Source organism: Pleurodeles waltl, chromosome 10, assembly GCF_031143425.1.
Source record: "Pleurodeles waltl isolate 20211129_DDA chromosome 10, aPleWal1.hap1.20221129, whole genome shotgun sequence".
In the NCBI taxonomy this organism is placed as follows: Eukaryota; Metazoa; Chordata; class Amphibia; order Caudata; family Salamandridae; genus Pleurodeles; species Pleurodeles waltl.
The window spans coordinates 932,614,627-932,627,871 of record NC_090449.1 but is presented as its reverse complement, the minus strand read 5'-3'; the positions used below and the strand labels follow the sequence as shown (position 1 = coordinate 932,627,871).

At 41.0% G+C, this 13,245-nt stretch overlaps 1 protein-coding gene across 2 annotated transcripts in view; it reads left to right on the top strand.

The window, feature by feature from the left end:
- MIOS (meiosis regulator for oocyte development) overlaps positions 1-13,245 on the top strand; it is a 148,802-nt gene that overhangs the window by 19,275 nt on the left and 116,282 nt on the right. For both annotated transcript variants that reach the window (XM_069211726.1, XM_069211727.1), the window contains 2 exons: positions 118-216; positions 9,944-10,201. In XM_069211726.1, the coding sequence (XP_069067827.1) occupies positions 118-216; positions 9,944-10,201 (357 nt within the window). The remainder of the gene's footprint in view (positions 1-117; positions 217-9,943; positions 10,202-13,245) is intronic.

Below are 13,245 nucleotides of genomic sequence, written 5' to 3'. Positions count from 1 at the left end.
TTTTTATTTGCCAGACACAGGCAGTCTAAAATAATTTGCTGTTAAAAATCAAAATATATCTCGGTTATTTTATAAACGTTCACATCTAGCAACCATGTTTTCTTTACATTGAAATACTTATGAAGCAGTACACAGAAGACACCGACCCAAAGCCATCTGGGAATAAAGGTCTCTTGGTGTATGCAGGCATCAAATCAATTGTTAAGTCATCTCTGGGTAAGAACCTTTATATTTCTAGTTATGTTCTTGATTATGTGATAGATATTTCACAGCTAGAATACACTAAGTAGAACAAACTGTTTACATTTAGTTAATTTGTACACGTTTACAGGTATGTGCTAATTCTATGGGGCATGGATCAAAACTGCAACAGTAATGAACAATGTATAATTAGATGCTAAAAAGCCTACAAATAAGCAAGGTTAATACTGTGTAGTATTAAATGTTTTTTCTTTCTTTTAAGTTTTTTTTTTATATCCACCTTCAATGGTTTTTTTTTTTTAATAAATATGAAAACCTATCAAATATTTGTAACTTTTTAACATGATTTCACTTTTTGTGCTACTTTGCTTGTTTGACAAATCTATTTTTATCTTTATTTATGTAGGAAAACTGATGCAGACATGTATAGCTATTGTACCCCACCCTTGTCATTTGCAGCAAAACAAATACAATAAGCCTCATTTGGAGCCATAGTATTATTATAGTTAGAATGGTTATTTTTATAGTTATGATTATTGTTATGGTTATTTTTATTATTACTTTGGTATATTTTTCAAGTACATTTTACACTGGAGCGAATCTGTATCAGACTTTGCATGTAAAATTTGTAATGCTTTATTTAGTTACAGTTGTTTAATGTCTAGCAGATTAATACAAAATGATGCTGAGTACAGGGGAAAAACACTCCAGCTAAGTTAAAAACAAGTATTGGCAAAGCTAGTAGGTCTCACCTTTGGGACCTATTGGCTTTGCTAATGGTTATTAGCCATGCTGTGCAGCATCACTAAGCAAAACAAACAAAAAATGGTGCTATGATGCGACAGGGCCGTCATTTTGTATGCTCAAAGTTGTGCAATGCCTTATTTTATTTTTTTGAAGTGTGGGTGAGGTAAACATCACAAAAGATACAGGTGGGGAAACCACAACAATGACGGCACGTGTGGGGACGGGTAAACACTGAGAACGCAGATGGGGGAGCAACACATAGTGGAAGAATGGAAGCAATACAGAGTACTGGGGTTGGAGGAGAAGCAATGGGAAAAGAAGCGCGAAGTGGAGTAGGCACGGAAGAAGCACTCGGATTAGAAAGCAACATCTGGGGAGAATCAAACACCAACACAGAAGCACACAAAGGACACAGCTGGAAAACACATGCACACTCATGGAGTGCTTAACTAAAAAGAAAAAAGTAGTGCCTGAAAATCATGCAGTGAGAGGATACAAGTAATGTGTCAATGCCCCGGGGAAGGGACAACCTCAAGAACAGGAAGGTAAGCCCACACAAGCTAACAAACATAAAAGCATGCAAATGAGAGTGACATAAAGCCAAACAATGAGACGCCTCTAACCCTACTGTAAGCTGATAATAGGTCTTTTCACTAGCATGTGATGAATTGTAGATGAGACCTAAAAAGGCGAATAAGTTGAGGATAGCTCCCCTGTCCACACATTGAATGTACCTGTCCAACAAAACTGGACATCTGTCTGACTCTTAGATGTGAGTCAAGTCGACCACTCAAACAAGGTCCCACTTTCACCACATGCCTAGGTCTTCATTGCACAAACACATTGATCATCTACATTAGGTGCACAATAAAAGAAGTGCTTTCAAAGCCAATGGGTCTAGCGTTAGCCACCAGCCTTTTGGCAATTCCTGTTTTTTACAGAGCTTTATTGTTCTGAAAGCTTCTGGGCGCTCATGAAATAAAACCAAGCATTGGTAAATGAATTTGATTTCGCCTATGGGATTAATATTAGGAGGTGTGGGAGCAGGGTATGAGTGCATGGAGAATGGTGTGAATGCTCTCTGTGCAGTGTGAATGGTGCATAAATGAAGGTTGATAAGTAACTGAATGCAAGGTGATTGATGTGTGTTCAGTGCAGAATGATGATTATGTGAGTGTACAGGATGAGAGATGTTACCCTATACTAGGTACGAGGTGTACGAGCATAGGGTGAGGGGTATGTCAATAGTATAAGTGCAGGATGAGAGGTTTGAGTTCAGGGTGAGAGGAATGTGAGTGCTGGATGTGAGGTATGTCACTGGTATCAGTTGGAGTTTGGAATGCAAAATCTGAGCTTTTAACAGCGCAACATGTTCACTTCTTCGATTGGGGAAAAACACAACTGCAGTCAATATATGTTTGATGAATTTAAGAATTCATACAAAGTAAATGGAGGATATAGCACTATAGTTCGCCCCTCTCAGAACTATTGCCTGAAGGGGTGTGCCAAAAGGTCCACGTTCACTAGGCTTCTTGTGAAAATACTGCAGCCAATAGTTAATGGCATGTTGGCTTTGTTTTGCTTGTTCAATGTGCTTCTCTCCTGCCAGGTCGTTGATTACTTCTATGGGCCAAGACACATGCAGACTGCTGACAAATAAAATGCATGAGAGTATTATAAATCACTCAAATTGTCATGTAGAATGTGCTATTTGGACATGCTAACGCTTCCAAAAAGGAGCCAGCGACGGGTATCTAATTTTGAATGCATTCTTTACAAACAATTTTAAAATCCTGTGAGATTTACCTAACGAGACAAATAGCATCATGCCAATTTGTGTACCTGCAAAAGGGCGGGGGCTTCTTTCTATCGCGTATGTGTGTGTTAAGTATCGCCTGCTTTAGCCGCCCTGCTTTGAAGATGAATAAAGACCGTTTAAAAAAATAAAAAATAAACACTCGCTTCTCAAGTGCTGCTAATCTCCAGTGCAACAACCAAGTCCACCATTTTAGGTTGTAGGGACTCTCACCACAGTGCCAATATGCTGCAGCTGAGGGAAAGGCCTACAAGGTCCTTTCTGTGGAGTGCTTGAGTGCCCGGCACTAAACATTTGCTTTGGTAAGGAGCTGCCATCAAGACATCAATGGCGTACACAGCATACAAATGGTGACATGACGAAAACATGATATCAGATGATCACCACCTTCATGCAGTGCGCCTTCTGGTGTGCATATGACCAATGGGGCACGATGGTAGCTCAGCTGTATGACGCAGAAGCCTAATCCCTTTTCCCAAAAGTGGAGTTTGATGCTAATTGGAGTGTATTTAGCATTTCATCCTTTTAAGGCTGATAACATGAATACCAATTTAATTTGATTGAACCTACCAAAGCGCCTCAACACATCTACACCATGGTATTCAACACTATAGACATATAAGGCAACAAGAGTCACCCCAGAGGGACTTTAAAAGAGAGAGAGCACACCAAAGGCATGCTGTACTACTTCAAACAGCAGCCGTTTTTATAGCAAATATGTCAGTGTTTGATTAAGTGTTTTGTTTTCTGTGTGTGCCTCTGTGTGTTTGGTGTGTGCCGGTGTTTGTATAAGTGTACTTATTTCTGTGTATGCATGTCTGGGTATGCACCAGTGGTTTTATAATTGGTTGTGTTTGTGTGTATTGAAGACGTACACATTTCTGGGTGAGCTTTTAGCAAGGACACCTTCTCTTTTACAGGGTGATAAGAATTTACAAAAAGGGTTCATTCTGTTACATGTTTTCAGAAATTAAAGTAAAATTAAAACTTCCTGATTACTCGGTCGAGCAGATACCTTTGATATGGCCGTGAGCGGGTTCTCTGGAAGTGCTGACCTCAGATGCAATGCTCCCGCTGGTGTTTTGGGGGAGGGCGGTGGAAGAGTGGGGTGGGGACTGGTGAGTGCACGTTGCCCCAGGGGTACTGGTGAGTGCTGTTGCGATGGGACCGTTGGCTTCCCACAAAAGCAGGCAGAACTGTAGCAGTCACGAGGTCTCCACTGAGACCAGCATGGTGAGACCACGCACTCGGGCAGGCAATAGCTTCAAAGCAACAGTGTAGATCTTGTAGTGATAGCAGGAGTGCTGACACGCTTAAAGGTTGTTCTACCAAAGCGGAGGAAAACAGTACTTGGGCCTCGGGATACTGATAAGAGCAAACACACGATGAACAAGCATTGGTAAGTGCAGGAAATATGCTACAGCCAATAGAAGCTGAGGAAAAGTAAGTGGCAAGCATAGGAACCAATGAAAAGCAAGGGGCGGGATTAATCTCCTTTTAAGATATATATTAGCAATAGATTTCACAAACAGTGCAAGCGTTGTGCAGACGAAACCTAAAAAAAAATGGCTATAGGCAAAAAATGTTTTTTTTTTCTCCAAAAGTACACATTACCATAGTAATCCCGGACACTGAAGGGGACTAATGTGTGTGAATGTTTGTTTTGATGGGAGTGGGGTTGATTTTTTTTTTTTTTTTTTTAAACATTTTTTACACTTTTTTTTTTTAGTACCCTAGCCCAGGACATATCGTTTCAGGGAGAACAAGTTTTCTGCCATTAATGTACAGTTTGTATCAATATGTTCACACTGTTCAAACGTGTTTATGGTTCATTATGCGTTATTTATTAATAGGTGAGCACTACTGACTATGGTTTGAGTATAGAAATGTATACACACACGTAAGGTTTAACAATTGATGCTACCTATAATGCTCTCAGAATGATCTCTGATTAAATGCAAATACCCACAGAAGGCTGAAAGCAAGATTAATGTAGAAACAGTTTTTCTAAACCGTGCAATCTTAAGTGCTATTTATTTAAGACATCATTAACTCAAACGTGTTTGGTACATGCTAGTATTTCCAAACAATACTAATACTGGAAAGTCAGTGTAAGATAAATATTGGCAAGACTATTTAAGACATGAAAATAAACAAGCGTTGGCAAATACAACAGACTGCTGGGGAATGCCAGCCTCCTTGTTTTATCAATGCAGGCTTTGTTTTGTTATAGTTTTTGAAAAACTTTGTTATTGTGGGAGCTGCTGGGCCCGCCCCAATGTAACACGCACATTGGCTAAAGGGAAGAATGTTGTTTAATCTCAAAAGGCCCATATTGCCATAGTAGTCCCTGGCACTGAAGGCAACTACTCTGTGTGCAGATATACTCCTTGTGAAAGAGCAGAACAGAGTGCCTTCAGCTACAGTGAAGTTAGCCGTTTACGAGGATATATATATATATATATATATATATATATATATATATAACATTTTAGCCCCTTAGCTGCTGGACCGTTTCCCCCCCCCCCCCCCCAGTGCTAAGCCCTTTTTTGGCTATTTGGGGTAGTTCGCGCTTAGGCCTTCATAACTTTTTGTCCACATAAGCTATCCACGCCAAATTTGCGTCCTTTGCTGTGCTGCGATCGGGGGGCCAGGAAACCTGAAAGTGTTTCCCTGCCCCGGCCAGGAAACACTTTCAGGAAGGCCTCGTAAGAAAGGGGAGACTCTCCCTTTCTTACGAGGCCTTCCCGAACGTGGGTAAGGCCGTTTTCCCCATCGAAGCAGGAAGCGGCCGCAAGGCTGCTTCCTGCTTTGATGGGGAAAACACCTTTGAAACGTCAGCGCACCTCGTGGCGCGCTGGCGTCACAAAGGGGCGGGGGTGACACGGAAGCTTCTGTCTCTCCCCGGGAAAGGTTAAAAAAAAAAAATAAATCCTCGGGTGCGACGCACTCGAGGATTTATTAATACCCTTCCTGGTGTCGGCCACTGGTCGTGACCCGCACCAGGGAGGGTGTGTGGGCGTCGCCCAGTGGCCGACGCCCGCACCAAAAAGGTTAACAAAAACAAAATATCTTGACTAACGCCAGGCATAATATGGGGCCCTATTATTAAAGAACCTCACAAAAGTGCACCTATCGGTTTTGTTCCTGCATTTACGCAGATTTACAGTTTTCAATAATTAATAGGAATGAACAGAAGTAGGCCTGGAAACAGTACACCTAGAAGAAAGCTTGTGAACTGCATTTTAGCATGAGCAACTATGCACAAGTATGTTGCTCATCCAAACATCTACTGAGAGCTTGCAAGTTCTCTTTCCCGTTTTTCCCCACTAAGGAAAAAGTTTTACTTACATCCTTGTTCGGTGTAAATTTCCAACCAATTACGATGACATTTAATGAGGTGTGGTGCGATGACTATTTAACTAATTTGCATGTATACGAGACACCCGCCTGCATTGAAACATGCCCCTGTAAACAATTGTACGTACAGTTTTTTTGAAAACCAATAAATAACGTTGTTTAAAAATGAGTTAATTTCCAACCTTTTCAAGTTTGGGAAGAGATTTTGAAAAAGCTTAAGCAGGCACGTTTGAAGTTGTGCACAGATTCAAAAGGGTATTTCAGCCATGGAACTACCACTTATCAATACTTCGAGGCCAGGTATGTACATTTACAGAAAGGTGGCAAAATCAGGGCATTGCTAGTATCCAAGCCCTGCTATGATAAGGGAATTAATGTTTTCCTGGCTATATAATTTTGCACCTGGAAGGATTCCCCATTGCATTTAACTGCACCTGCACTAATTAATGGTCTGTTTATTTGTGAAGAGATCCGAATTTGAGACTGAAGTCTCCCAAAGAAGTGAGTTGGCAAGGAGGCTTCAATAGTGGGTCGTTGTGATGCTGGACATAACAAAAATGGTTGATAGTGTATCGTATGTCCCAGATGACTTGCAGCTCAAAGAACCCGCCAGATCTGTCTGCATTCTAAACAAAAATGTCCACTGTTGTTGTTGGAGCCCATACATTACAAGTATAATGTCTTCATGGAAAAATACCTTGTTTTCCGTGGAGCCTATTCTGTACCCTAACCCGACAAGGAAATAAGTAATATACATGCTTGTGGTTGAGTTATTTAATGTACCAAATGCATTTCCGATTCATTTGTTCTGGTAGTCTGGTATGAGCCGCAATATGGCAGTGGGCTGCTGATAACATATGAAGCTTCATTTTAAAAATGCGATAGTTCCCGGCAGTTTAGTGACAGACAAAGCTGTGAGACCTGGAGTTGCTTCCAGCACCTGCTGTACAGATCCCTCTTTTGATTAATGCAGAAACAGTACAAAACATATACTAGAAAGTTACTTGTCCAGCTCCCCCATAAAGCCTACTTTCAGCATTGCTAGCTGCAAGTTATGTTTTTAAACTATACTCCATATTCCATTGTTGAAGAAAAGTGGATGGATTAAGAACCCTTCCTAGGTTTCTTCCTTAACGTCATTCCAGACTTCAGTGTACATAAAGCATTTCTTTGCCAGCTTTCTTCACATATTATCGCAAATGACAAAAGAAAGGTCTTCACATCCTCTGTTTAGAACACTCCCCTTAACCCCCCCCCCCCCTCACCCCCCTCTACATTAACCTAGATTGGGAAGTGTAAATGCCTGTTTGTCATATGTGCGCACTTCAGTATTTGAACGGTATCATCTAAGGGAGCCATGGTTTGCTAGATGGGGTTTTGAACTGTATCGTGCTATCAGCATTCAAACCATTCTTCTGCCAGAAACTAAAATGTACTCAATAACAATGGGAAATGTGTCACAACAAATAGTCTGAAACGTCTCTTGCTGAAATGTGCAGGGCAGTTGTTCAGAGATGAAAACACCTTTTGCCTAGATTTAGACTGAACAACAGATACTGTGGTGGATCAGGCACCTTTCTAAAAGGGGTTGAGTAGAGCGCATTTTTGTTCTTTGGTTCTTTGTTTTTTCTTTTGACGTTGCTTCGCTGTAGGGTGTGAAGCTACGTTTGCTATAGTACTCAAGCTAACAGAGACACAAGTGGAAACCCATTTAAAAAAAATATAAAATCTTAATTCTTTATATCCACTTCAATGTCAACTGTCATTCAGCTGCCAAAGCTGTGTTCGTTTTCGGGGAGTAGATGCATTGTATAGTTATGTCCATATTTACATCATTCATTCATTTAAAAATAAGGAAAAGATGTGTTTGGAAAGTTTTAAAGGCTACTATCTTTTGAATTATTGATTTTTGAGGTCTAATGAGCTAGTGTTAAAAAAAAATGTGTCTGTAGATGGAATGATAATAAAAATAAAAAAAAATAATACCTCAGGTACTGACAACCGTTCTGGGATCCCGCACATGGTTTGAGATATTCATGGTTTAAGAATTCAGTGACCCCCTCCATTATTTGTAATTTTTAATATTTATGCAGTGCTTACTACCCCTATGGAGGCATCAAAACACTTTTCAGACAGTAGCATGCTACTCGGGTATCCAAAACGGTTAGTGGTGGATTAGTATAGGGAAATAAGAGTATAGTATTAGTATAGGGAGGTATGAGTTAATTTTAGTGGAGGACATGCAAGAGTGTTAGCTGGATTGAATAGAATAGTGGAGAGATAGAAAATGGAAGAATCCAGAAGCGTTAATTGGAAGATCAGAGAAGTCAGATGAGCTTTGAGGTGAGTGAAGGAGTGGTGGAAGAGAGAAGAGTTTGTAGAAAGGGTTTAGGGAGATCACAGTAGTGAAGATGAGGTTTGGGATGAGTCCAAGGAGAGATACATGAGGGTTGTTTGGGAGATCATAGTAGTAAACTGAGGTTTGGGGTGAGCCAGGAGGGATAGAGGATAGAAGGGTTATTTTGGAGGTCATAGTAGTAGAATAGGTTTGGGATGAGTCAGAGAGTGGAGATAGATGATAGATTGATCAAGGTATAGGGATTTGGTGAGACAGTCAATATGCCATACTAGGTCATTTTCAACAGAATTCTTGTCTGCACATTTCAGCAGGTCCCCAACCTTTCATGTGGGATGGCAACTAAGATATGGACTCACGGCTGATACTAATGGCAAACTTATGAATGGAAAGGGCCACACTAGGCAGTTTCTTGAATCGAGACAACACTGACTCCCTAGGCGTACTGGCATCTGCAGGAAATCCCATATTAACCCTAATATGGGCCAGCAAGTCCGGTAGCAGATCTTTAGAAATGTACTTTCTCCTATGGTCAACGCGGTTGAACAACGCCTCTGATTTGCAGCATGCTTCTCCATCGTGACCAGACAGCAGGAAAGCCAACACCAGCACACACACCAATGCAGTAATACCAACTGCACACACTGAGAAATTTAAAGTGCACATGCGCGTGCAAAGGAAAACCAAGCTGAACAGCAATCCAGAGGCAACTCCACCTCTAGGGGAAAGTGGAAGCCTGAACACGTGCCCTGAAAGCACTGCTTCTGAGCCTAATCCACAGCACGTTGGAGGCAGACATACACACAGAGCCTCCCTGTCCTGTCCATGAGCCCAGCGAGCCGCGGGAACCTAGGACATATCACTACCGCCCCCATTACACCAAACAGAAAAATTAGGGCGGACCGCCGAAACCCGCAGCACTCAGACCACTCCAGCTGGCAAAGCACCAGTCCCAAAGTACCTACAACAGGCAAACAGGAGCCCCACAAAACTGCTCAACTACTGGGTCATGGCGTATCTGAAACATCTGACATCACAAGATGACCACTGCTATCCTGCGATCACGCGCTCCTCCCACGATGGCCCCAGGGTCCCCCAGGACCTACCAGAGGAGGATCCCCTGAGACAAGGTGGAGGTGAAAAGCTGGAAGCCACCTCAGCATAGCATGCAACACCCATCGAAGACAGGAAACAAAAACAAAGTATTACAGTGAGGTATGTGTTTTATATGCCTGGACATTATAAATAACTTTTCCTATAATTGTTGATTGAGTGTGGTATTTCACTTGCTTAAGTGTCCTATAAAATCGTTTTGGAGTTTGGATTCTCTTGTCCAGTGATACCCAAGTATTTCCATATGGTGAATTGTCAACAGAGTTTAAAAAATATTTACACTTGTTTCTCATCCTAGTGCTTTACAGCTTACGCACACAATGTATACCAGATCTTCTTCCTTTAAACAGGAACAACTGAAAACTACAGGCACAGCTGGAGTGGTTCTGAAAAGCAGGCCGATGTAATTCGGTATCGTAGTGAAGAGCGAAGCTTGGCGCTGCAGCTCTGCGGCTGGATAAAGAAGGGAACAGATGTTGATGTAGGACCATTCCTGAATTCTTTGGAGCTCGAAGGCGAATGGGAGCGAGCAGCTGCTGTAGCACTTTTCAATTTGGATATCAGACGAGCTATCCAGATCCTAAATAAAGGTGCTTCGTCAGGGAAAGGTATGTGGTATCTCAAAACTTTGCACCGTTACCAATGATCTCAAGATGTTCTCCTGTATACTATGATGGGAAAACTGTTTTGTTTGTTTTTGCTTTTTTTGTAATTGTGCTCCAGTTTCATTGCAGTGTGCTATCCTTGCCACAGTTGCTGTTAATGAGAGTTGAGGGAGTTCTTTTACCATTAGAATCATGCATAAATGTATTTATTACTTGTTCTTCAAAACCAAGCTATCTAAGGGTGACATTGTACTGGATACCTTAGTACTTTTTAAAACTCTTGAAGGATCCTGTTCTATTAAGTGCTCAATTTAAGATACTCCCACCAAAAATGTATGTCATCCCCCTTTGATCCACATCCCCTCCAACAGCTGTCTGTTGTTTCTTTGAACATATTGCTTAGCTTATCTTGGGCCTGAGATCGAGCACGTTTAAAAAAAAAAAAAAAAATTATTTATTTATAGTGCCATCTGATGTAGTATACCATGTGTGCATTTTCCAAAGGTTCTGCCACTGCTCCTCTTCGATACTTTTACCCAGAGCCTCCGCTCCATGCTTGTTAGAATCTGAAATGTATTCATGATTAGATTAACCCTCTCAGTTTCACCCATGATCTGATGAATCTCTTGAGTCTGTCAGATTCTCAGTAGCAGCCTCACTGTTAAATATTTATAGCATCTACTGCCCAATTTGTAAGCATTTCAGCCTTACACATTTTTCCAGCCTAAAACAACTCAACCAACCAATTTTCAAATCTTTACATTATGATGCTGCACCCCTGCTTACCAACTCCTGAATGGCCACATCTCGTGATCCCAGTGCAAATTCTTCATTAAAATATGTAGGTGTTAATGCTTAAAAAGTTGATACATTTTTCTTTTCGATTGCTGTCATGTCTCATGTATCTAATACTATAGTAGTCATCATTCTAACATAAAGGTTACTTTACCGCTCTGGTTCGGCAATCATAATAAGTTCAGTTAGATGCTTCATTTGAATGCCAAATCCACATAAATCCATATCTTTTCAGACTGTAATTTGCTATTCATTTACTGCACAATGATTTGTTGCTTGAAAGAAACACCTGTCATTTTCATTCCCACATTGTCTCCTTTAGGATCAGAAAACCTGCATTAGGTTTGCTCAATGTAAGAAGAATATTATGCACACCAAGCATATATTCTGTGCTTTCGATCCAAATCAGTTACCTGTAATGTTTTGAGATTAATAATGTGCACCAATTTGAACCAGTGTTTCAATTGTTGACAAAGATCAACCTTGTTTCCTTTTACTTTGTTGGCCTTCTGCCTCAGTCTGATGTCAATCATAATCACTCTTGTAATAAGTTTTCTATTGCTAGTCAAAATCCAGTTTAGAAAATTCAGCCTAATTTCTATCTTGTGTAACATTTTGATCAGGAAGGGCGAACTCACCCTATCAAAACCATGTTTGAAAGCTACAGCATAGAAATTTACATTGTAGAGTTTTTTGTTTTTTTAAGCAGGGTGAGTGATCCTACTGAGATTATGATGTTTGTAAATCTAGATTTATAGGATCGGATTTCTCGTAAAATGTCATAATATCCGACTTAAGCAGAGCAGTGAGTCACATGGTCTTGCAGGTCCATGCCTGGATTCTAGAATAAGTCTGTGTCCGCTTCCTTAATAATTTGATTATGTTTTTCTTTTGAATGTGTGGTAGAGTAAGAGATGTCTAGACTAAAGCTGACAAAAAAGGATTTTTAATCTTTTGACTCCCTTTTGTGTCTTTTCTCTTCTTATAGTTGGTCTGCATGTTCAAGCTTCTTTTTAGAGAAGTAGCTTTTTCAAAGATATTTGACTTTGGTACACTTTATTCTTCTTCCCTGTGTTATGCAGCTCACTATAAACCAACTAGAAACCCCAAAGCTTTGTTTTCTATTTATTTTGAAATACAGTTCCTTATATGTGTCTTATACCCAGTCCTTAATCTCAATAAAATGATGAGTCGACCAGCTCATCTTTCAAACCTTAAACTAGTTCCCAAGTAACCACAGCTAGACAGTTATTGCATTTTCTGCCACAGACTCCACCCTAAACTCATTATTTGAGTACTTGATGCATTTTTGACACACCCAAAAAAGGTAATCAAGCCAGAGAGCAATCCACCTCCAGGTGGAGGAGGAATCATGTAATCCAATTAAATGCTACCACCTCTGAGATGAGTGGATTGAATCAGCCTCGCTAATCACTGGGGTAAAAACAATATCTAATGCTACCACAGACTGGGCACTTTTGATGTAGTAAACCTGGGAGCCACCTCATGTGCGTAGGGTAGCAGTAACTATTTAATCCCCAACACAGTCCCTGTAGGGTCGAAGATTGGAACCGTTCAACCTAAACCCCCAGGACAGAGGCATACACCTTCCAGGTCAAAGAAGTTATCTCCCGAGGTGAAGCTAACAACTATCGAAGCAATAGGTTGCCACCGCAAGGCTGAATTTAGGGAGGTACAAAACCATCACAGCCTGTAGCTATTTTTAAGATGGCAGAAGCCAACCGCAAGAGTGTGGTCACCAGTGCAAGAGCAGCAGCCGTCCCAGCTGGTGATATTTCCCACCTGCGGATTAGTAGCCAGTCCCTAAACCAGCTAGTTCAATCACCTTTGGTGTAGGAGCACCTATTTTGAACCATGCAATATACAGCCACCTGCAGCATGAGACTCAGTTGTGTAAAGGAGGTGCAGTGTTGCAGCCCCAACACCACTTTTGCAATATCTATTGCATTCCCACCTTCCCCATGTGAGGGACCTGAGTGGCGTATTGCAGAGGTAGTTAGAGCTCTGGTGGACGGAGTGCAGGCCTCTCTTGAGAAGTGATCCAAAATCGTATTTTGAGTTGGTTCTCACTGTACATTGGTCTTAAACTGGAAATTTTTAGATGAAGGAAGCAGATGGCCTTCATACAATCACACCACATTGCTGTAACCATCACAATTATTTGTTTTTTTTAAAGAATTATGTGGTGTGATGCAATGGGCAAGACCTAGACTGGGAATTAGAGTAAAGCA